Genomic DNA, 24,893 nt, shown 5'->3' on the forward strand with positions numbered 1-24,893 from the left:
TATCTATAGCAGAGCAGAAAAGGGAGGACACTTGCTCCCTAGGACAGAGATTACAGGGAGATGGGATCACCTCAGTGGAGACGCAGGGTTGTCAAAATCACACCAAGAGCCTCAGGCTTCCATTCTCCGCCAGTCTTTGGCAGTTCGCATTCTCTAACCAGCAAAAGGCACAACTGCGGGGGCACCCAGGTGCTCAGTCAGTTAAGCATCTGACTTCGGCTCAGGTCATGATCTCACAGTTCGTGAGTTCGAGCTGCACACAGGGCTTTCTGCTCTCAGTACGGAGCCTGCGTGGGATCCTCGGTCTCCCTCTCTCTCTGCCCATCCCCCATGCGCCTGCACGTACTCTCAAAAAAAAAAAAAAAAAAGTTAAATAAATAAATAAAGGTGCAGCTGCTGCACCTCCACCCAGTTAGGCTTAATACATCTCATGTATTATTTACTAGAATCTTTACTTTTTTATAGACTTTTTTATTTCAAGTTTTTTTAAATGTTTATTTATTTATTCCAGGCTCCAGCTATCAGCCCAGAGCCCGATGTAGGGCTCAAAATCATGAACCTCGAGATCATGACCTAAGCTGAAGTTGGTTGGTTAAGTGAGCCACCCAGGTGCCACTAGACTTTTTGTGTGTGTGTGTGTGTGTGTGTGTGTGTGTGTGTGTGAGAGAGAGAGAGAGAGAGAGAGAGAGAGAGAGAGAAAGAAGGCGGGACAGAGAGAGAAGAGAATCCCAAGCAGGTTCCAAACTGTCAGTGTAGAGCCGGATGCAGGGCTCAAACTCCCAAACCATGAGATTATAACCTGAGCCGAAATCAAGAGTAGGACATTAACCGACTGAGCCATCCAGGCACCCCTTATTAGGATCTTTAAACCCAAACATCTTTAATCTCAGTATGAGGTTCAATTCCTAAGTAGGGGGCAAACTAAGAAGCCAAGACAGCAACTGGCCCCCTTCCTGAAAACCAATTCTAGAAGAGCCACAGTTACTTTGTAGAAGGTTGATGGATCCTAGAACTGAATACAAAATTCTGAAAAAACACTGAAATACCAGATGGTGATTTCGGTCCCACTGTGTGGGGAGGTACAAGGCAGCTTGGAGGGAAATAGGGCCAGGTTAGATTTTTCTGTCTGTGCCTTTCTGAGGTCTATTCTCCTGGGCCATCCTTGCTGACCCTACCCACACTTACTGCTGTAGGTCAGAAGAGCAGCTGGATGGAGACATCATGGCAAACCTAGGCCTGGATAGATTGGGGAACTGATAAAAACAGAGGTCAACAGGACAGCTCTGTGAGTGGTCTCTTGCTGCCACTCTTCCATTCAGTTTAGGCTAGATGGTAACAACTAAGAAAGACAGTTCTTAGGAATATCAGTTTCCAGGCTCAGAATCCCTACTGGCAGGACTGGGACAGCACACAACTGGGACATCAGGAAATGATGAAGGTGGTTGAATAAGACAGCAGAGACTCAGCACACCGCCCCCCCCCCCCCCAAGAAAGTAAACATAATTGGGCTAAGCCGTCAATTCAAGAAGCTAGATAAAGACTAACAGAGCAGACCAAAAAGTACACGAAGGGAGAAGATAAAGGGCCAAATTTAAATAAAAGCAAAGAGGAGAGGAGAGTGGAAGAGAGGAGAGGGGAGGGGAGGGGTGAGGAAAGGAGAGGAAGAAAATCCCAAAACACTGGAAAAGACTTTTTAAAAAAAGCAAAATATGAGTCATTAAAAAATTGAGAAGCAAATCTTGGCAAGTCTGATTAAAGGAAAAGAAAAAAGAACATGCAAATAAATAAAATACAAAATGAAAAAGAGGAAATAACTAGACAGTCTTGAATTGAAAGAAAATAATTTTTTCTCCTTTAAAAATGTTTCTTCTCTTATTTACTAGAAAATGAAATTAAAAAAAATTTTTTTACATTTATTTATTTATTTGTTTGTTTTTTGAGAGACAGACAGAGACAGAACACAAGTAGGGGAGGAGCAGAGAGAGAAGAAGACACAGAATCCGAAGCAGGCTCCAGGCTCGGAGCCGACAGCACAGAGCCTGACGCGAGGCTCAAACTCACAAACCGTGAGATCATGACCTGAGCCGAAGTCGGACGCTTAACCGACTGAGCCAACCCAGGCGCCCCGAAAATGAAGTTTTAATGAGAGACCTCTACCTTTAAAAAGCTTCAGGCCCAGAGGATTTTTTATAGGTGGGTTTTACAACTACCTTCTAAGTAGAAGGTAATTCTAATCACATAAAAGTTGACTGAGAAAACAACGGAAAAACTGACCAACTCTTTTAGGAGGCTGGGCTCATCTCAATTTCAAAATTGAATAAGAACAATATAAAGCCCATTTTGCTTATGAACAAAAATAAGAGCTAACAATGTTTCAAAACACACACTATCTCTGATCAAGAATTATCCCAGGGGGCACCTGGCTGGCTCAACTGGAAGAGCATGTAACTCTTGACCTTGGGGTCGTGAGTTTGAGCCCCATGTTGGGTGTAGAGATTACTTAAGTAAATAAACCTTAAAAAAAAAAAAAAAAGATTTATCGCAGGAAAGCAAAGGTAATTTAAGATCAGAAAATCCATCCTTGGGGCAACTGGGTGGCTCAAGTCAGTTAATGTTGGCTGATTTTGGCTCAGGTCATGATCTAAGCCCTGTGTTGGACTCTGTACTGGAAGTGGCTGGTGCCTGCTTAAGATTCTCTCTCCCTTTCCCTCTGCCCCTCCTCCTCCTCCATGCATGCTCTCTCTCCCTGTCTCTTTCTCTTGCTCTCAACAAAAGAAAATCCATTCTGATAATTCCTCATTCTAATGGACAAAAGGACTTCATACGAAAAAAGTAAAGAGAATAAAGGACAATTCATGGAAGGGAAAATCCAAATGGCTACAAGTACAGATACTATTAACAGATGAATGCAAATGAAAGTAATCAGAAACCCCTTTTACATTCACCAGATTGAAAACAAAATGGTAAATCTAATAATACTAAGTACTGGCAAGGATTTGGGAAAAAAGAAACCCTCACATATAATGTGTAGACATAAACTGGTATAGTCATTTTGGAGAGCAATCTGGCAGTACTTAGAGAAATTACATATGCAAATATACTACAACCCAGAAATCCCACTCTTCTCTAAATATTCCAGAGGAAGTCTCACCCGCAGATCCAGAGACTTGTTTTAGGATGTTAATGACAGAATTATTTGAGAAATCAAGGAGTTGGAGGCAATCAACCTATTCCCTACTAGAGAAATGGGTAAGAAAATGTGGTGGATGCATACTATGGAATACCATGTAGAAGAGGAAGCAATTGACAAAATTTAAAAATAGCAACATGCATAGATCATTGAAATACAGGATTGGGTGAAATAAAACCCAGACACAGAACAAGATTTAGATCACAATAGCATTTTGTAAATTCAAAATATATATACTATATAAAACACTCTTTTGTCAGGGATATATACACATCGAAAAACACATATTAAATATATTAGAGTATCTTTGGAGGGTAAGATACAGAATATAAGTGGAGAAAGAAGATGAAGGCTAAGGAAAAAACAAATAATACACTCTACAAAAGAAGAGTCTTGTATCAACATATAGCCTCTAAGATGCCCCCTGGTATCCCGACCCTTGTGTAATCACCTTCCCTTGAATATGAGCTTGTTAATAGACAGAATAAGCAAAAATTATGGAATGTCACCTCTGAGATTTGACTGTGACTTCCATCTTGCTCACAGCCTCTTGCTGGCAGCTCTAAGCTGTCCTGTGCAGAGGCTCACATGGCAAAGAAGTGAGGGGGACCCCAGGCCAACAGCCAGTGAGGAGCTGAATCCTGCCATCACCATGTAAGGGAGCCTGGAAGCCAATCCTTCCTCAGTTGAGTCTTGAGCTGATTGCAGCCATGACTGCTACCTTGATTACAGCCTGGGAAAGACTCTGAAGCACAAGCACCCGGCTAAGCCATGCCCACAGCCTAACCAAAGAAACTGTGAGATAAAAGTTTGTTGTTTCAAGGGACTAAGTTTTGGAGTAATTTGTTATGAAGAAATACAGCTATGAACTAACTCAAGACTGAGCATCTGAGGTCCAAAAGACAACAAATTCCATGACCTAAATAGTGATTCCATGGAATCATGACCACTGTAAATATTTCATCTTGATAAAAGCTCCATGCCCAGAGACCATGACTCTCTGTTACTTACCGACCGATCCCCAGCACCCAGAGCCGTGTCTGGCACACAGCAGATAATCAATCTTTGAAGGAACGCATACTGCCAGGTTTTTGTTATAACCACTAAGATTTCTTATCTTTGTCCAGTTCCCGACCCTCAGCATTCTCACATTCCTTGGTCCTCAACTCTTCCTGACCAGAACTGTGTGATGGCTCCTACCCTGAAGCTATAAATGCCCTACGGTGACACCTAGTCTGGGAAACGATGTTAGAAGAGTAGAGCTGGGGCCAGGCGCTGGCAGTAAACAGTGGCTCTAGAGGAGTTGGGTGTCAAGCCTCTACGTCTTTTCCTTAACTGACCCCCTCCACATCTTTCTTCATGTCCTCCTACTAAAAAACAAATTCTAAATCAAGTTGTTACTTATACATAGGTGCCTCCCCCTACTTTTTGTTTTGAGGGCCATGATTCAAAATCCCAAACCTCGTAGAATTCACTCCAGGCCTTCATTGAAGGTTCTGTGTTATGAGTACTTCTAGTCAGATAAAATTCCTTAGCACCCAATGAATTGGCATTTTCTAACAAACAAATGTAAAAGTCAATCCAAGGCCATATTAAAAATGACCTGAAAAATTCTTGATTATCAAAGAAACAATGTGTTTACTGAAAATAATATCAGGGGCGCCTGTGTGGCTCAACTGGTTGAGCATCCGACTTTGGCTCAGATGGAGATCTCACGGTTTGTGAGTTCAAGCTCTGCATCAGACTCGTAATGCTATCCGCACACAGTCCAGTTTGGATCCTCTGTCCCTCCCTCTCTCTCTGCCCTTCCCCCGCTTGCACTCTCTCTCTCAAAAATAAACAAACAGGGGCACCTGGGTGGCTCAGTAGGTTAAGCTTCCGACTTCAGCTCAGGTCATGATCTCACAGTTCATGGGTTTGAGCCCCACATCAGTCTCTGTGCTGACAGCTCGGAGCCTGGAGCCTGCTTCAGATTCTGTGTCTCCCTCTCTCTCTCTGCCCCGCCCCCACTTGTGTTCTATTTCTCTCTCAAAAATAAATATTTAAAAAAATCAATAGGGGCGCCTGGGTGGCTCAGTCGGTTAAGGCTCCGACTTCAGCTCAGGTCACGATCTCACAGTCCGTGAGTTCAAGCCCCGCGTCAGGCTCTGGGCTGATGGCTCAGAGCCTGGAGCCTGCTTCCGATTCTGTGTCTCCCTCTCTCTCTGCCCCTCCCCCGTTCATGCTCTGTCTCTCTCTGTCTCAAAAATAAATAAACGTTAAAATAAATAAATAAATAAATAAATAAATAAATTAAAAAAAATCAATAAACATTAAAAAAATGTCCTTAGTTGATTAAATGTGAGACAAAAATAAATTTTCCTATCCGTCCAGTAGTCTCTAAGAAAGCTTTCTCAAATGAATATCAACACTGCAAATTTATGAGATTCTCAAATGTCCAAGAATATAACCTTATCATTTCTAAAACTACTCTGCAGAAGTACAGAAATGAGGTCTACCTAGCACAATATCTGGCAATTAAAAAATATTTTTTTTAATTTATTTATTGTTGAGAGAGAGACAGAGCACGAGCAGGAAAGGGGCAGAGAGAGAGGGAGACACAGAATCTGAAACAGGTTCCAGGCTCTGAGCTGTCAGCCTGTAGGGCTCTAATCCACAGACCTTGAGATCAAGACCTGAGCTGAAGTCGGATGCTTAACCAACTGTGACACCCAGGCACCCCAATATCTGGCAATTTTTGAAGAAATTAATATATTTGGAGAAAAGCCTATTGACCAAATTTTAACCACCATGAACAGTAAAGACTATCCACTGGTTCAATTAATAGAACACTTATAAAAATGAGATTGTCCACAGGGCAGCTGGGTGGCTCAGTCAGTTAAGCATCCAACTCTGACTTTGGGCTCAGGTCATGATCTCTCGGTTCGTTCACTCTGTGCTGACAGTGTGGAGCCTGCTTGAGATTCTCTCTCTCCCTGTCTCTCTGCTCCTCCTGCATGCTCCTTTCTCTCTCAGAATAAATAAATAAACTTAAAAAAAAATTCCCTTAAATAAAAATAATCAGATTGTCCAGAAAGTCAGATTCATGATTAGACATTATCAAAGAGAAAAATAACCATAGGTGATGCCTACTTTAGGCATCAATCAACCTTTTGGTTGGTTAAGAACCAACCTTTTGCTTACATGGCTTGTGCATTTAGTTTAGCTGATGACTAAATCAATTTATCTAAACTAAGTAAGATGCAACATGAAATTTTAATTCAAGTAACAGAGTCAAAATTTTTACTTTATTTTATTTTTAAAGTTTATTTCTTTATTTTGAGAGAGAGAGGGAGACAGAGAGAATCTCATGCAGGCTCCACACTGTTGGCACAGAGCCCGACTTGGAGCTTGAACCCATGAACTGTGAGATCATGACCTGAGCCAAGATCAAGAGTCGGACACTCAACTGAATCACCTAGGCACCCCCAGAGTCAAAACTTTTAAATAATAAAAAATATTACAGCAAAATTTCTAACAAACTTAATATTTGCTGTGGGGTGGTATCTCCACAAAGAGACTTAGACTATTGTTTTCTCCTTCAGGATTAGGGGAAAGAAGTTATCAAAGAGACGGAAAAAGAATAGGCAACAGATCCAGTGAAGAAATGGGCAGGGGCACCTGGGTGGCTCAGTCGGTAGAGCGTCCGACTTCAGCTCAGGTCATGATCTCGTGGTCTGTGAGTTCAAGCCCTGCATCAGGCTCTGTGCTGACAGCTCAGAGCCTGGAGCCTGTTTCAGATTCTGTGTTTCCCTCTCTCTCTGCCCCTCCCCTGCTCATGCTCTGTCCCTCTCTGTCTCAGAAATAAATAAAACATTTAAAAAAATTTAAAAAAAAAAAGAAATGGGCAAAAGACATGAATAGACACTTCACCAAAGAAGACATTCAGATGGCCAACTGACACATGAAAAAATGCTCCACATCACTTATCATCAGGGAAATACAAATCAAAACCACAATGAGATACCACCTTACACCTATCAGAATGGCTAACATTAATAACTCAGGCAACAACAGATGTTGGCGAGGATGTGGAGAAAAAGGATCTCTTTTGCATTGTTGGTGGGAATGCAAGCTGGTGCAGCCACTCTGGAAAACAGTATGGAGGTTCCTCAAAAAACTAAAAATAGAGCTACCCTACGACCCAGCAATCACACTACTAGGCATTTATCCATGGGATTACAGGTGTGCTGTTTCGAAGGGACATATGCACCCCCATGTTTATAGCAGCACCATTGACAATAGCCAAAGTATGGTAAGAGCCCAAATGTCCATCGAAGGATGAATGAAGATGTGGTATATAAATATAACGGAGTATTACTCGGCAATCAAAAAGAATGAAATCTTGCCATTTGCAACTACGTGGATGGAACTGGAGGCTATTATGCTAAGTGAAATTAGTCAGAGAAAGGCAAAAATCATATGACTTCATTCATATGAGGACTTTAAGAGACAAAACAGATGAACATAAGGGAAGGGAAACAAAAATAATATAAAAACAGGGAGGGGGACAAAACATAAGAGACTCACAAATATGGAGAACAAACTGAGGGTTGCTGAAGGGGTTATGGGAGGGGGGATGGGCTAAATGGGTAAGGGGCACTAAGGAATCTACTCCTGAAATCATTGTTGCGTTATATGCTAATTAATTTGGATGTAAATTTTAAAAAATAAAATATAAAATATAATACACACACACACACACACACACACACACACACACAGAATAGGAACAGATGCAAACATCTGAGTTCTAAGATTCCTACTCTCTCCCAAAACAACAAACATGGGGACCTCCCTACTCCACACCTAAAAAAAACGAGACCATATCAACTCAATTTTAAGGAGTTAGACTGGGATCCACTAATAATTGCAGTTTTTACTGTAATGTGCATAGGTCAGTCATTCAAGAAATATTTACAGAGCACCTACCCGTTGCAAGGAATCGCACAGAAGACAAAAATAAGAATTAAACCTGGGCGCCTGGGTGGCTCAGTCAGTTAAGTGCCCAACTCTTGTTTTCAGCTCAGGCCATGATCTCACGGTTTGTGGGTTCAGGCCCTGCATCAGGCTCTGCACTGACAGCACAGAGCCTGCTTGGGATTCTCTCTCTCCCGCTCTCTCTCTGCCTGTCCCCTGCTTGTGCTCTGTCTCTCAAAAATAAATAAACTTAAAAAAAATAAGAATTAAACTTCTAAAACCTTGATGTTTAGAAGAGGGGACATCATTTGATCTATCCTAGGTGTTATTCTTTACTTATGAAAAAGAAACAAGCATAACATATTATTAAGCTCAGGCTAAAAAATCAACATCAATGTTAAAAATATTTATCTGTAAAACTGATGTCCTAAAATAAAAACAAATGAACCTCAATCACACATTTTCTTGAAGGCAGTTCAATAAATCAAGTGTGTGTAACTCTAAAAGTGACAACACACTATTAAGCAACGTTCAGAATGTTCATCTCTGGGATATAAAAACAACCATAATACTGATTTACAGTCAGTCACTAATGATTATGAAAAAATACAATAAATGAGTGACCCATGACCAATTACAGCATGGCATGCATTTTTCTTACCTTTATAATCATCATATGATTAATGCTCAAGAAGCATGAGAAAGTTATCAAAAGAGTGCCAAAAGAAAAAAAAAACTGCTCAAGAAAAAATAATACACATATATATATTCGGTAAACTTTCTCTCAGTTTCCCCTGAATAAAACAAAAATAAATCAGTGAATATAACAATTAAAATGTAATTTAAAAGCTATATTCAAATTGTGCCAATAAACACCACAAGCAAAATCTATTTAGCATGTTATCAACACTGACCATATTGATTTGGTACACTATCTTTTTAACCAGTCAGTAGCTAAAAATAACCCAAACCACTGTTGTAAAGGGAAATTCAACAATGTTAGTCCAGTAAATTCTACAAAATTCTCTAATTCTTAGTATTTGTCAGAACGGTGACACCAGTATCAAAATATTATGCAGAATCTGTTGTATAATATGCCTACTATTGAATCTGTAAAATGTAAAAGATTCTCCAATAACCAATGCCATGGAAGAGCTGTGCATAGATAGCTTTCCACAGTCTAGGAATGTCGGAAATTGATCAGCACTCCCCCCCCCCTTTTTTTTTAAGGCATGATACAGGCCACAAGTTAATAGCAATACAAAATAAAGAGTTCTGCCACTATTTGTGTGAGAATTTACTGATTACAGATATCATCTCCTTTGGAAAAGACAACAGGGCTGCACAATGAGACATTTAGGCCTCTGAACTTTACAAGAATCTTTCTTGCCACCGGGGTGTTCTATCATTGTGGCAAAGATCTATCGCACACATTCTAAAACAGAAGGAATGTTTCCAGCAGTAACCAAAGGTCTGATTTCAAAGAGCAACACATAAGTGAATGCTTTGAAGAGAGAAAGATGCAACATTGTGCTGCTGGAATTTAGTAACTGATATAAAAATGGCACTTGGCAGTTAAAAGAAAAAGTTATTTTTTATTAAATAAGGGCTGAGACTATTCACTGTAAGGCACTTAAGGGTCCACGTTTATCTCTAACTCCGTCACCGTAGAATATGCCATATGAAACGATGTTTAGAGGGATACATTTTCTAAAGTTCCAACTCTAAACAAAAAGGGCCAAAAGCCTCCCAGAGCACGCCTGGCTCCAGAATAAATAAGAAAGAATATCCTCAACGCTATCACACCACTCCAATAAAATGTAAGAAAAGAAGCTGCATCCCAATGTCAAGGCTTTCGAGGTTTTTCAGGGGTGAGGGTTTGGGGACGGGGGCGTGGATGGATTCAGGAGAAATCCGCTCAAAAAAAGCGAAGAAATAAAGAAAGACGTGTGATTCCGGCCAGAGACGTCTCTAATGACACAGGCCTAGAAATGGGATCGCCAAGAGCCCCCCAAAGTCCTCGGCTGGACAGGATTCCTCAGGCAGGGGAACCGTCACCTGAGCCACAGGTGTCAGCGACAACATCAAGGACCTAAGAAAGACCTCGGCGCAGGCAAGGGCAGGCTCACAGCGGGAGGCGCAGAGGGCTCCCATTGTCCGCCCCTTCTCCCTCGCCGAGCTGGCCACGGGAGTCGGGGATCCCAGGGCACCGGGAGAGGGAACACTCACCTGTGCCTGCCAAGGCTCCTCGGGAAACCGCCCACCGCCAGGCGGAGGGGGAAGGGCCGTGCGTGGCTCGAGGCGGCAAGGAAGCAGGGCCCAGCCCAGTCCCAACCCCTCTGCCCCGTTCACGGACCCAGCACTGCTGGGTTCAACCGTCACAATCCCCGGCGCTGCTTCACCTCGCCGAGAATTTGAAGGCAAACCCGCCAGGGTCACTTCCGGTGCTGGGGGTGGCCTCGTCAACTCCGGCGCACGCGGGGCGACGCCCCGGGAGCGAGGACGCCGGGCAGCGTGCGCGCGCCGGGCGCCGGGCGCCGGCCGGGGCCTGGGCAGGGCAGGCGGGGGCGCGCCTGCGCAGTGAGCGCCGCCTCGTGGAGGCCGTCAGGGTGGAGGGAAGTGAGGGTCGAAATGTTGTAACCGTAGCAGGTATCCTACCTCGGTATTTTTTTTCGAAGTTCTTCCTCTTTTTTCCTCCCATTTGGTTTTCTCCACACTCCTCAGAGGATAGGAAGTCAGAGTGTCATTGTACAGGTGAGTGTCAAGGGCCAAATGATTTGTTTGTGACAAAAGCCAGTTTTAGAACCAAATACGCAGAATTCCACTGGAGGCGCCTGTCACGGCATAAGATGAATAAAATAGGGAATCGGTAAAGAAAGATATTCGGACCTGCTGCTAGTGGAATTTTATTTTCTTGAAGAACCATTTTTTTTTTTTTTGGTCATCGTTTTAATACAACCAGACAACACACAATACTATGATGTTTCACAATTTATAGATACATACTCGACAGTGCTATTGGCCGTGCTTCGTCCAGTCTTAATCGCCATCTTCTCCCTCCACCTAAGGTGGAATGAGGCCCTAGATAACGTTTTCCTGTAGGAGGGCATGGGAATTAAAATTCTAATCTTAAATCATCTCAGTAATTTAACAAAGATTTATATAAAGGCAATTCAAGGAAAATATGTCCATTTAGTCCACAAATATTTATTGAGCAACTACTATGCTATTGGCATTGTTGTAGGCATTGATGGATCAAAACAAAACAAAACAAAAAAACTAAAGCTTAAAGTCCTACCTAAGTAGAAAATAATAGTTTTGCTATGGTGGCTAGGAACTGAATTGTAATGAAGCACCGGAAACTATAACTAGTATATCTTAAAAAAACAAAACAAAAAACAAAACAAAACAAAAAACAATTAGGGGAGGTACATATTAATTACCCTAGTTAGGATGAATCAACCTTCATCTTTTATGTATGCAAATGTATGGTGAATTAGAAAGCCCATTTGTATTTTGAAAACTTCTCAAAACAGGGGCGCCTGGGTGGCTCAGTCCGTTGAGCGTCCCACTTCGGCTCAGGTCATGATCTCACAGTTCGTGAGCTCGAGCCCTGCGTCGGGCTCTGTGCTGACAGCTCAGAGCCCGGAGCCTGCTTCCCATTCTGTGTCTCCCTCTCTCTCTGCCCCACTTCTGCTCTCTCTCTCTGTCTCCAAAATAAATAAACATTTTAAAAAAATTTTTAAAAAAACCTCAAAACAAAATGAATACATATTATATGATTCTGTTTATATGAAATTCTAGAACAGGCAAGACTAATCTATAGTAATAAAAAGCTGATCAGTGTTTGAGGCTGGGAGGAGGGATGGAAAAGGATTAGACTTCATGGAGGCATAAGGAAATGTTTTGAGGTGATGAAAATGTTAGCGTATTGGTTACACAGATGTATATATTTATTAAACTTCATCAACGAATACAAAATGGATGTGTTTTATTTTATTAAAAAAAATTTTTTTTTCAACGTTTATTTATTTTTGGGACAGAGAGAGACAGGGCATGAACGGGGGAGGGGCAGAGAGAGAGGGAGACACACAGAATCGGAAACAGGCTCCAGGCTCTGAGCCATCAGCCCAGAGCCCGATGCGGGGCTCGAACTCACGGACTGCGAGATCGTGACCTGGCTGAAGTCGGATGCTTAACCGACTGCGCCACCCAGGCGCCCCTTTATTTTATTTTTTAAGTAAGCTCCATGCCCAGGAAGATCCCCTGGGATCAGTTTATGCCCCAATGACTGAGTCAATCAAGCATCCCAAAATGGATGCATTTTATTGTGCATAAATCATACCTCAATGAAGTTATTTTTTTAATGTTTTTTTTTTTTTTTTTTTTTTTTTTTTTGAGAGAGAGAGAGTGCAAGCAGGGGAGGGGCAGAGAGAGAGCGAGACAGAGAACCTGAAGCAGGCTCCACATTGCCAGCGCAGAGCCTGACATGGGGCTTAAACTCAACAAACCATGAGATCATGACCTGAGCCAAGGTCAGACGCTTAATCAACTGAGCTACCCAGGCGCCTCAGTTCATTTTTAAAGTAAATAAATAAATAAACCTCCAGAGTGGCTTACATTCACTAGTTCCATTTCTTCACTAGTTGTACTAGTTAGGGAAGACGAGGCTAAGCTGTAGTAACCGCTAAATCAGAGGTTTCAAATGACAGGATTTGTTCTTTTAAATGGTAGTATAAACATTTTCCCTTACACCAAAAAAAGTGTTTCATTCCAGGATAAACTGGCTTTTTGGGCTAGCTAGATGATCCAAAAGGCTGGAGAATCTGAAAGTTAAAAAAAAAAAAAAAATGTGCTTGAAAGCACCGTCCTTTGAGGACTCACTCTCCTTCAGGCAGCAAAATGTCAAAAAAATTAACTGGCTCAAAAATCCTATTGAGAAATCAACAAGAGGAGTTAGTTATAGCTTGGAGAAAACAATTTGAGAACAGATGACACTAAATGTGGCTAGATTAATAATTCTGAAGTTTCCCTGGAGTTATTTTTTTTAATTTAAAATATTTTTAAATGTTTATTTATATTTGAGAGAAAGACAAGTGTGTGAGCAGAGGAGGGGCAGAGAGACAGAGACAGAATCCGAAGTAGGCCCCAGGCTCCGAGCTGTCAGCAGAGAGCCCAACATGGGGCTCGAACTCACAAGCCGTGAGATCATGTCCTGAGTCGAAGTAAGATGCTTAACCGACTGAGCCACCCAGGTGCCCCTGAAGTTTCCCTGGAGTTATAATAGAACTCTGAGTTTACCAAAGGGGCTATAAACTTGTGCTCCTTTTAACACGATTTTTTTTTTTTTCTCATTTACTCTCTATGTTCATAGCAGAGTGGATGCAGGCACTAGGACCCTTGGCAGTAGGGGGGAAAAATGAGATAATCTGCACAACTTGTCTGGATATGACACCTGCTACTTCTGCCCACATCTCATTGGCCAGAGCAAGTCATGTGACCAAGCCTGACTTCAAAGGGATGGGACTGTGCAACTCTGCAGTGTGATCTGAAGAAGAAAAAGAGAATGTGTGTTCCACAGTCATGACTACACTGGACATTTCTTCTTTTACAAGGGTGGCTCCTACAACCACCAGCCTTCTAAAGTGATTGCGTCCAAACTGGGACTCAGAAAATTATTTATTATTATCACTCATATAATAATAATAAGTGATAATAATACATATTCAATAGGAAAAATGGAGCCATGCAAGTTTTCAAATTAAGGCATAAGTTATATAGCAAATAGGGAGAGTAATTTGGCAGCTGTGAGTAGGAAGGTTTGGAGGGGAGGAAGAAGATTGGGAGACTTGCAAGAGGTGTGGTGACATGTGGAATTACACAGAGAAAGTTCTAGAAGAAATAAATACATTAAATCATTTTTTAATTTAAATTTTTATTACTTACTGTTTTATTTCTTTAATTTAAATTTAAAACAATTTCCATTTCATCAGAGAAACCTAAAAGGACTTTTCAGACCACTTTATTAATTGTACTCACCTGGTCGATTGCATCTGGCAGTCCTTTTTGCATACTTCAAAAATTTGAGCCATCTCTTAGGATACAGACTATATATATATATATATATGAGAACATTCTTTTTTTTTAATGTTTATTTTTGACAGAGAGAGCATAAAAGCAGGGGATGGGCAGAGAGAGGGGTTGGGGGGGAGGGAGACACAGAATCCAAAGCAGGCTCAAGGCTCTGAGATGTCAGCTCAGACCCCGAGACAGGACTTGAACCCACAAACCATGAGATCGTGACCTGAGCTGAAGTCAGATGCTCAACCAACTGAGCCACCCAGGCCCCCAGAGAAAATTCTACCCATGAGTAAGAATACTGAATTTCTATATTCTGTTAAAATATTTGCAGTAACCAACTGGGGCAGATCCCCAGTGTTGTTCATTCATTTTATTATAGGGGTGCCTGGGTGGTGCAGTCGGTTAAGCATCCGACTCTTGATCTCGGCCCAGGTCATGATCTCACAGTTCGTGGGTTCAGGCCCCGCATCGGGCTCTGCACCGATGGTGCAGAGACTGCTTGGGATTCTGTCTCTTCCTCTCTCTGCCCCTCCCCTGCTTGTGCTCTCTCCCTCTCAAAATAAATAAATAAACTTAAAAACATTAAAAAAACCCCACTTTATTATATACACCCTTCCATCACAGTCCTGCTACTCCCAGACTGCTGAATGCTACAGGGGGAAAAAAAAATCACACCACCATGAAGATTGATGCACAACTTTGTGACTTCCAACCCACCTGAAGCATATTTTTCTTCATGTTTCACCTCCATTCTCTGTTACTCTGGACATTAGTTATTTCAAACTTTCACCACTTTCCTCAAGCCAGCTACCTACCCATTTCTGTCATCTCAGGAAATCACTACGTCTCCACCCTCAGAGAAGATAGAAGCTATTAGGTCGAAATTCCCTCAACTTGCTCCCTAAGGCAGAGAATGCCATCCAGCCACCAAATACTCATTTTCCTTACTTAGTAACAGAACCAACTTGACGAAATTGGGCCATCTGGAATAAGAACCACATTTCCAGACTCTTACGCAGCTAGGTGTGGCCACAGATCTAACTTCTGGCCAGTACAAGTGTTACGTACAACTTGGAGGAAGGCACCTTAAAGGGAGGGGCCCTGAAACTCCCCCTTATTCCCTGTCACCATCCCCTCTTTTTATCAGATTAGAACAGGGGAAAGATGGGAGACAGTATGTATAAGCAGCCAAGTGCTGACATAAGTAACCTTTAGGATAGAAGCCCTATGATGGAGGTGGCAGAATTGGACACGCGAAGTGTGGACTGCCAGCTCGGATCTTGTATTTCTAAGCAGTGATCGTTTGCATTTTATATGCAGCTAAGCCCAATTCCAGTACTTTTACCCTCCAATTTACACATGTCTCTACTTCACGCTGCCCTTTGTTTTTTGCCTCTCATTTCGGTGAAAGTGAATCTTCCTTTGTCTATGCCCAGGTCCCTCACTTGAACTTAGATTTTTTTAATTTCCACTTTATGTCTTTGTATTTATATGGTTAAAACTCAAAAATAATACAAAAGATTATATAATGAGAAGTCTTCCTCCTATTCTTGCCACCCTAGAAATCCAGGTCCCATCCCCAGAGACAATCAATGATATCCAATTCATTAATTACCTTCCAGATGTCTTTTTTTTTTATCATACATGCAATGAAATAATGCAATTTATTGGCCCTCTCATGAGCTTTCTCATATTCTGCCAGTTTATGTCTTCAAAGGACAGTCTCTTTTTGTTATTTTTTTTTTTAATATTTATTTTTGAGAGAGAGACCGAGCACAAGTGGGGGAGGGGCAGAGAGAGAGAAAGACACAGAATCCAAAGCAGGCTCCATGCTCTGAGCTGTCAGCACAGGGCCTGATGTGGGGCCTGAATCCACAAACTGAGATCATGACCTGAGCCAAAGTCGGACACCTAACCAACTGAGCCACTCAGGCGCCCCTCTTTTGGTTATTTTATAGCTTCCATTTTCTTGTTGGGATTTCCTATCTTTATATTTGTTATGAGAGTACTTTTCTTTAGATCACTGTGCATAGTTATAAGAGCCATTGTACTGTCTTTGCCACTTCCAGACGTTAGAATAGGATCTTAGAGTTGACCTCCACTGTTTGTTTTCTTTTGAGACTAGGTCATATTTTTTGTATTTCTTTGTAGGTCAGGTAATTTTGAAGTGTATCCTGGATATTGGATATGTTGTGTTATATATCCCCTGTTTCAAATCTGTGATGTATCTCTGGAGGTGGTGTTTGTTTGGGTGGTGGTTGTTAAACAGGCAATTAGATTTGATCCACTTTCTGTTGGGCAGCACCTCAAATACCAGTTTAGTCCTTTTGTTCTTGGATTCTTCCTCACAGATGTGTGGCTAATGATTCAGCTAGAGATTTGGGCCTTTCTCAAGCAATGTATCTTGAAAATTAGATACCCCTCGAGTGCCACTCCTCTCTGCCAAGGGTTGTCTTCGATCCAGAATCTGCCTGCTCTTGGTTCCACTCAGTATCTTTAGGTGGATGTTTTTGGATTTTCCTCCGAGTTTAAAGTAGTTATATGAGATGAAGTCAATCCAGTGGGAGCTTACTTGGTCATTCCTTTTCTCTAACATCTCAGTCCAGGATGGACATACAGCCCCACATCACACAGTCTCTCAGGTAACCAGGTTCTATTCATTTTGTTGATCCACCACCAAGGTGTTTTCCTAGCTCTCACGATCAACAGTCACCAGTCTGTCCCTGTTCCATACTGTGGGAAAAGGGGAAAAGCAAGTGGAGGGCAAGCAGTATCAACTTTAAGTGTATGAACTTTAAGTATCACATATGCTCATATCCCAAGGGCCAATCACGTGGCCACACCTAATTACAAGGGAATATGAAAAACGTGGTCGCTTAGGACAGTCAAAATTGGACAGGGATGGGGGCTCTATTCGTAAAAGACAGAATGACAGAATGGATGTGGGGGAACGAGAGTGGCATGTGTCACGAGTCAACCACTGTGAGAGCTAAGTTCTCATGAGAACCCCTTTTTCCAATACAGAAAAATTTAACCCCTCTCCAGGGGAAACAACTCAAAGTTCCACCCAGATTCTGAATCCAGCAGTATGTTTCAGATCCCTGGATCTTCTAAGTAGGAAGAAGGAGAGATTAGATATTAAAGAGAACAATAACTGCATATATTTCAGACATAAATTTGATATCTCTACCCTTCACACACATAAACAGATACAATTTTTGTGTGTTTGGCTTTGGCATAACAAAGTAGAGTCACAAGCATACCAAACAAGGGTCTACAATGTAGTATAATGAATCATAGGAATAATGCAACTTACATCAACTATACAACAGCCTCATGTAGACCAAATACAATTTTATAAAGAAGTGCAAACATGAGGATAAAGGACACTAAGAGTGATGGTAATGCTTGAAAAAGGATAAATAAAACTAAAAATGTGTGCATCTGTAAAAAGTTGATTTATACATAATATCAATATATGTATTAGAATTATAATATCAATATATGTATTTTCTCTGGTAGGCAAACATGTGATAAAGGACTGCAAATAAAGGAAAAGACATTAGTCAACTACATATTTAAAAAATTTTTAAGTGGACTCAAATGATACTAAATGAAGAGTTTAATAATTAGAAAAGTTTAAATCTGTGCTGATCTAAAGGAAGCCTTCAACACGAAATATATATTGTACTTATGTGGGGCAAAATGAAAACATTTTACTGGGTTACTTTACTCAGTTTGCCTTAACCTAACTAGGTATTATCATTATATATATTTTAATTCCAAAACATCAAAGTTTTAATCACAAATTTTCTCTAATAAAGATTAAAATCAAACTACATAGATGGCTTAAAAATCAGCTTTCCACACATAATTGAAAGATCTGAATTCTTTTTTTATTATTATCCCAGCAAATGTTACACTAGAGAAAATGATTGGGAAAATACAAATACAGTCATTAAAAACACAGGCTGATTATTCATATCTATTACATTCAGAAGTATGCAAAACAATTTAGTTATATTGCAAAGCTGTAATTCCTTTTCCTAACAAAGCATTATTTTATAAAATTGTAGTACTGTATTGATTCAATTTTAATACAAAATACTTATATACACAATACAATATAAAAGTAAACTGTGGTATAGTGCCTTCCACAAAGGGATATATTAAGGCGCTTTACAAACATACCAATATGTTGACTCAAATTACTTTTTGCTTTAGATTAAAACAAACAGGCTAAATAAATGTTTCACTTTAAATACCAAAGGGATTTTTGTTTATTTTTTGTATATTAAAGAAAAAATTTCTAAAGTACCTTAGGTAACAGCAGCAGCAATATCTAAAAATCCTCCCACTGTATTCTCTAATTTCTAACATATTATTAAGTCAGAATAAAACATTTCCACTCACAGTTTTGCACTTTGCAACAGCAGAAGGTAATAACTTTTTTAAAAAGTCAATCTCAAAGTGACTTCTTAGTCATACATTCTATGGTTCCTATTACAAATAAGGTAGAAAAGATACAGCAATAGGGCCTGCCTTAGGATGTCACTGGACAATACATAATAGTATCTACAGTTACATAATTATAGAACACATTTTATAAATACTATTAATATACATAAAAAGGGGGTAAGTATAAGAAAGACAGCAAGTTTTCAAATGAGTGGGAAAATGATTTTAAAAAGAAAACATGTATAACCAATGTTTTCACTCTATTTCAATTGAATGCATATAGATTTTTTATGTTGTTCTCCTATGTTTGGTCAGGAAGCACCAGATTCTATGCTAGAAAAACCAGATATAGTTTGGGAATAGGAGAGCTAATAAGTATATCCAAACTGTTAGAACTGCAGACACTAAAGGCTTGCTTTAGATAAACACGGAAAGCTCATATCGTCAGAGGAAATTTTAAAAGAACACACAATTTGTAGTGTCAACACAGATTTTGTGGGGAGAAATGGGGAGGAGACAGCACCCTAGTTTTCCTAGAACATGAAGGTAACAAAGTTGGTTCTTACGGCATTGTACCACAATCCAGAAGTAAAACAACCAAGTGGAAATTTCAATAAATCTGACTGAGAAAAGCCAAAGAGCCAGAGGGATATCTTAAAATTTGAGTAGTGAGCTAAAAATTCTTGATGCACAGGATTTTATACGACTAATCAAATGTTCCATGAAGTGAAGACTGCCAACTCAGTATAGTGCCTTTTCTTACAATTCTCTAATGATTAGAAGTCCTTCAGAAATATTTCCGTATCAAGCCTGTAACAAGCCAAACATGTATTTCAATGCCCTCAAGTGTATGTTTAAAATGCCTTAGTGCCGTACCAGCGAGAGAAAGGCATTCCTAGGGATACGTTATCACATGTACAGAATTTTTCCATCACAAATTATCAGTGTTTATACAAGATGTGCTAATCTGAGTACTAACCAGTAAATTTAAAGCAAAGTTCTGAGTTTAGTGTATCAGTGTTCTTACAGGACAGAGGTCCTTAACCAAGTTTGTGACAGTTTTCAACATGTCCAGAATCCCTAAGACTGCACGCAGCATTATATGTGTGTGTGTTAATGTGCAATTTTCTGGGAAAAGAGTCTGCAACTTTCATCAGACTCTCAAAAAACCCAACGAACCCCCAAGACCCACCACTACACACAGTGGGGTATGCAGTGGTTTATAAGCTGAGCTCTGAAACAGCCACCTATGGAAAGGTGCAAGTGCGAACTAATGAATCTTCTTTGCCCTCCCCAATTCAACTGGAACAGCTTTGCCTTTACTTTCACTTACATATAGGATTTCCACTAGCTTGTTTCCATTGGTTTGAAAATCACTAAAATTACGCCTCTTCTTATCTACACATATACAATTTTGATAAAACAATTCCCTATCAGAGGAGCTTAAAGGAAAGGAACTAAAATACAAATTTTACTGTCAGAATAGAGCCCTTTTCCCCTTCCTAAAAAATAAGCTAAATGTATTTTGGTATGAAACCACAAGTGTTCCTTAAAACCTAAACATTATATATATATATATATATATATATATATATATATATATATATATATATATATATATATATAATAGGCATGCTGAAAAACCTATTATTTAACCTTAAATTAAGTCAGGAGGATTTGAATTTTCTACTAAGACCACTATATAACTTTTTCTAATTACTAACAGACACCTTAAGAGTTAAATAATTTTTTCTGCCCATAGGTAAAATACTGCCAAATAGCCAGATTTCCTTTGCCAATAACAACTTGTATATACAGCACTGTTCTCAAAGAGGAAACATGTAACATTACTGATGACATAATCAAAACTGTCACTATGCAGAAAAAGTACTTTTCTAGTGAATACCCACAAATAATTTTTCTACTTAAAGTTTCTTATGAAACTGAAAATAATCTTTCTGCTTAGGATGGTAGAAACTTAAAAAAAAAATTCGAAGTAAAAATATGAAAGATCGTAGCATCTGGTATTGTAAATTTTGACTTATGGCATCTTTTTTCCCTTTTAAAACTAGAAGCAGCATTAAAAATACCAGTATAGAAAGAAAAATGGTAGTGCTTTGCTTCTTTTAAAGTCAGTAATTCTTGAGAAATAAATGCTAGAAGAGTAAATATTCCACAGAGGGGAAAAATAAGAAAGAGAAAATGCAGTATTTTTTCTTCTGATGAGCATACTGTTTCAACCCTGTATTTCTTAATTACAAGATGTAAATTATCAGATTAGCCTAAGAACACTCATCACCATAATGGCTTAATTTCTATAGCTTATTTTGTACCAAAAACCAGGATATGGGGTAAAAAAAAAAAAAAATCTGTAAATGTGGGGTACATTTCATATTTGGTTAAAGCAAGATAAAACTAAAACTGTCTTTCAAAAAAATTTCAAATATTCTTGTCTTTTAAAATTATTTAGTGTATGTACAAATAGATACCAGGTTTCTCCTTTAAACAAAGCACTATTTTTTTTTAAGTACTTTAAGTACCAAGAACTGACTATAATATTCAGTTCATAATTTATTTTCTTTATAACAATTTTTTTTTCTAAATTACTGATTAAAAAGGCTGGAATAAATTAACATTTAAAAAAGATTTTCCATAATTTAGGAACATAAAATATTGTACACAGAGCACTCATACATAGCTCTGTCACATTTGCATAATTTTACTCTCGGAGCCTCAAAAAACTCTGCGTTTCAGGTCTTTTTGCAAATCCTCATTACATTTCCTAGTGTGTTAAACATACACTAGATCACGATTTTTGATCTCTGAGCCTGTGTGTTGATCATCTTCATCTGACTGTTGCTCTGAGCCTTGTGAATTAATATATTCATATTCAATAGGCTTTGGATAATTATATGGGTAGCCATTGTCATCAAAAAACCTCCGAAAGGTAAATTCATAGAAAGCATGTTCAGGGTGCTTTCCATTTTTATACCATCCGTTGAGAGTGTCGTTTACATTTTCTTCCTCATTATCATCACTCCATAACTTATCAGGATCAACAGGATCAAAATTTGATGTATCTGTTGGGTGTGTGATTTTAGGAATGTATGAAGCAGATTGCTGTCTCAGGTCACTGGAGAAATCAATTGTTTTAAAAAATGGATGAGCTTTTATTTCATCAGCTCCATTCTTGCCTAAGCGATCTTCTGGTCCTCGGCAAAGTTTAATAATAAGATCAGAGGCTTCAGGACTCAGTTTAGCTTGAGGTGGAATGTGAAGAGATGTTTGCCAGTTGATAACCTTTAAAGAGGATTTTTTAGAAATTAGGAGGGAAGAGGTAAATAAGAAAAAAATGTCCTCCAAGTTTTATACCAAAGTCTTACCTATTTTTATCTTTAAAAATAAATTGCACAGTATTCTGCCTTCCTTACCTTTAATAATGAATGAATCGCTGATGGGAAATAACCTTTCCTCCCATTCCCTCCCCCCCAGGCAACTTATACTCATATTTTAAGACTCACTGTAAGTTTTAGCTCCCCTGTTAAGCTCTTCTACCTATGGCAGAAATGACAATTTCCATTGCGCTGTCCCGTTCCATGTGTTTACTGGTATCATAGTACAGACTTCGTGGGACCTGTTCTATGTCCTTCTACCACAGATAAAATTCCATAAGGCTACAGATCATGTTTTGTCTTTGTATTTCTTAGTGCTTGGCAAGTTGCCTGGCACATCGTTAATAGACGTTCAATAAATATTTATTCTGACTTTGAATAAACCAGAATGAGGGAGAGAGGGAGGGAGGAAGGGAAGAGAGGGAAGGACGGAAGAAAGGTAGTAATCAAGAAATATTTTTTACTATTGAGTTTCGAAAGTTCTTTTTATGGTCTAGATACAAGCCCTTTGTGGGAAATGTGTCTGCAAATGTCTCCCCCCAAGCTGAATCTTGTCTTCATTGTCTTAACTGTGTCTTTTGTATACTCAAAGTGTTAAGTTTTGATGAATTCCAGTTTCTCAACTTTTTCTTTTATAGATCATGATTTTGGTATCATTTCTAAGAACTCTTCCCCTAACCCTAGGCCATAAAGATTTTATAGTATTATAAAAGTATTATAGTAGTATAGTATTTATATTTTATCTCTGGATCGACAAACCATTTTGAGTTAATCTTTGTGTAGGGATGAAGTTTACATTAAGTTTCAGTACTTTCTGAATATGGCCGACCAATTATCCTACATTTGTTGAAATACTATTCTTTCTCCATTTGCACCTTTGTCAAAGATCAAATGGACATATTTGTGTGGTTCTATTTCTCTATTCTGTATCTTGTTCCATTGATCTATGTTTGTGTCCTTTTGCCAATATCACCCCGTCTAGATTACTGTAACTTCATAGTAATTCTTAAAAGTGGTTGATTCCTCTAACTCTGTTCTTCTTTTAAAACATTGTTTTCATTATTCTAGTTCCTCTGTTCACCCATATACATTTTACTTATTTACTTTTAAATGTTTGTTTGTTTGTTTGTTTATAGTGAGAGCGTGCACACATGTGCATGCGAGCAAGCAGGGGAGTGGTAGAGAGAGGGAGACAGAAAATCCCAAGCAGGCTCCATACCACCAGTGCAGAGGCCAATGCAGTGCTCGAACTCACAAACCATGAGATCATGACCTGAGCCGAAACCAAGAGACAGATGCTTAACCAACTGAGCCACCCAGGCGCCCTACCCATATACATTTTAGAATTGGCTCATCTGTACCTACAAAAATTAGGATGGAATCAAATCTATAGATTAATTTGGAGATAAGTGATAGCCTTGCTATGTTGAGTCCTCCAATCTACCGACATGGGATATGGTACATGTCTCCATTTATGAAGATCTTTCTTGATTTCTTTCATCAGAGTTTATAGCTTTCGGCATAGAGATCTTGTTCATGTTTTATTAGATTTATACCTGCATATTTCTTTTTTTTAATGTTTATTTATATTTGAGAGAGACAGACAGTGAATGAGTAGAGGAAGGGCAGAGAGACAGAGACAGAATCCCAAGCAGGCTCCAGGATCCAAGCTGTCAGCACAGAGCCCCAATGTGGGGCTTGAACTTTCAAGTCATGAAATCGTGACCTGAGCCGAAGTCAGACGCTTAACTGACTGAGCCACCCAGGCACCACCCCCCTGTATATTTCAATTGGAGGAAACTTCTATGAATGGTACTGCTTTTATTTTTTTAATGTTTATGTATTTTTGAGAGAGGTGGGGAGAATAAAAGCAAGCACAAGCAGGGAAGGGGCAGAGAGAGAGGGAGAGATACAGAATCTGAAGTAGGCTCCAGGCTCTGAACTGTCAGCACAGAGCCCGACACAGGGCTCAAATCCATGAACCATGAGATCATGACTTCAGCTGAAGTCAGATGCTTAACTGACCAAGCCACCCAGGCACCCCTGAATGGGACTGCTTTTAAATTTCAGTTTCTGGTCATTTATTGCTTAAATATAGAAATACAATAGATTTTTATGTATTACCCTTATAAGTCTACAACCCTGCTAAACTCACTTATTATTTCTATGAGTTTTTTCATAAATTCCCTGGATTTTCTATATAGAAAGTTATGCTGTCATCTCTGAATAGGCTAAGTTTTTATTTCTTTCTAATCTGTATGCCTTTTATTTCTTTTGTTGTTGTATTACCCTGGCTAAGATTTCTAGAACTATGTCTAATAAGACTGGTAAAAACACACATCTTTGCTATGTTCTTGATTTTGAGGAGAAAGCATTCAGTTTTTCACACGCGCCTGCACACACGCGCGTGCACACACACACATTTATATATATATATATGCATATACTTTCATATACATATATATTAAAATGAAGAGGAAATAAAGACACTTTCAGACAAACTAATTTGAATCAAACCTAAGAGAATGCATTATCAACACACCTATACTTAAAAGCAATTTTAAAGGAAGTTTTAAATATATTAAAATAAAATTTTTAATGTTTATTTATATTTGAGAGAAAGAGAGAAACAGAGAAAGAGAGTAAGCAGGGGAGGGGCAGAGAGAGACAGAAACACAGAATATGAGCTGTCAGCACGGAGCCCGACCTGGGGCTCAAACTCACAAACCACAAGATCATGACCTGAGCTCAAGTCGGACGCTTAACTGACTGAGCCACCCAGGCACCCCAAGAAGTTTTAAATATATTAAATG

General features: G+C 39.5%; 3 protein-coding genes across 4 annotated transcripts in view; 1 reads left to right on the top strand and 2 right to left on the bottom strand.

Annotated features, from left to right (window-relative positions):
• Nucleotides 1-10,950, bottom strand: part of KATNA1 (katanin catalytic subunit A1) — a 42,796-nt gene extending 31,846 nt beyond the window's left edge. Inside the window, exon 1 of one of the 2 annotated variants that reach the window (XM_019831380.3) lies at nucleotides 10,808-10,950. The gene's annotated coding sequence lies outside the window, so the exon portion shown is untranslated. Of the gene's footprint in view, nucleotides 1-10,378; nucleotides 10,574-10,807 lie in introns of those variants that run through there. The other variant, XM_003986638.6, reaches the window with a different exon arrangement.
• LOC123385754 lies at nucleotides 3,693-14,081 on the top strand. The gene is made up of 3 exons (XM_045058666.1): nucleotides 3,693-3,844; nucleotides 10,329-10,903; nucleotides 13,524-14,081. The coding sequence occupies exons 1-3, from the start codon at nucleotides 3,693-3,695 to the stop codon at nucleotides 13,694-13,696; spliced, it is 900 nt and encodes a 299-aa protein (XP_044914601.1). The 3' UTR covers nucleotides 13,697-14,081.
• A 4,023-nt stretch (nucleotides 14,082-18,104) lies between these two features.
• The window catches only part of LATS1 (large tumor suppressor kinase 1), a 52,651-nt gene continuing 45,862 nt past the window's right edge, over nucleotides 18,105-24,893 (bottom strand). The window contains exon 8 of the mRNA XM_011282574.4: nucleotides 18,105-21,988. Within this exon, the coding sequence (XP_011280876.1) occupies nucleotides 21,479-21,988 (510 nt within the window). The 3' untranslated portion in view covers nucleotides 18,105-21,478. The remainder of the gene's footprint in view (nucleotides 21,989-24,893) is intronic.

The sequence above is a fragment of the Felis catus genome, chromosome B2, assembly GCF_018350175.1.
Source record: "Felis catus isolate Fca126 chromosome B2, F.catus_Fca126_mat1.0, whole genome shotgun sequence".
Taxonomy (NCBI): Eukaryota; Metazoa; Chordata; class Mammalia; order Carnivora; family Felidae; genus Felis; species Felis catus.

What these genes read in the sequence shown, in the direction of transcription:
- LOC123385754 (XM_045058666.1), top strand. Translation starts at nt 3,693, where the DNA reads ATGTCACCTCTGAGATTTGACTGTGACTTCCATCTTGCTCACAGCCTC. An exon ending in CTGAATCCTGCCATCACCAT is followed by an intron (nt 3,845 to 10,328) that starts GTAAGGGAGCCT and finishes TCCCTCGCCGAG; the next exon opens with CTGGCCACGGGAGTCGGGGA. An exon ending in GTCAGAGTGTCATTGTACAG is followed by an intron (nt 10,904 to 13,523) that starts GTGAGTGTCAAG and finishes CTATGTTCATAG; the next exon opens with CAGAGTGGATGCAGGCACTA.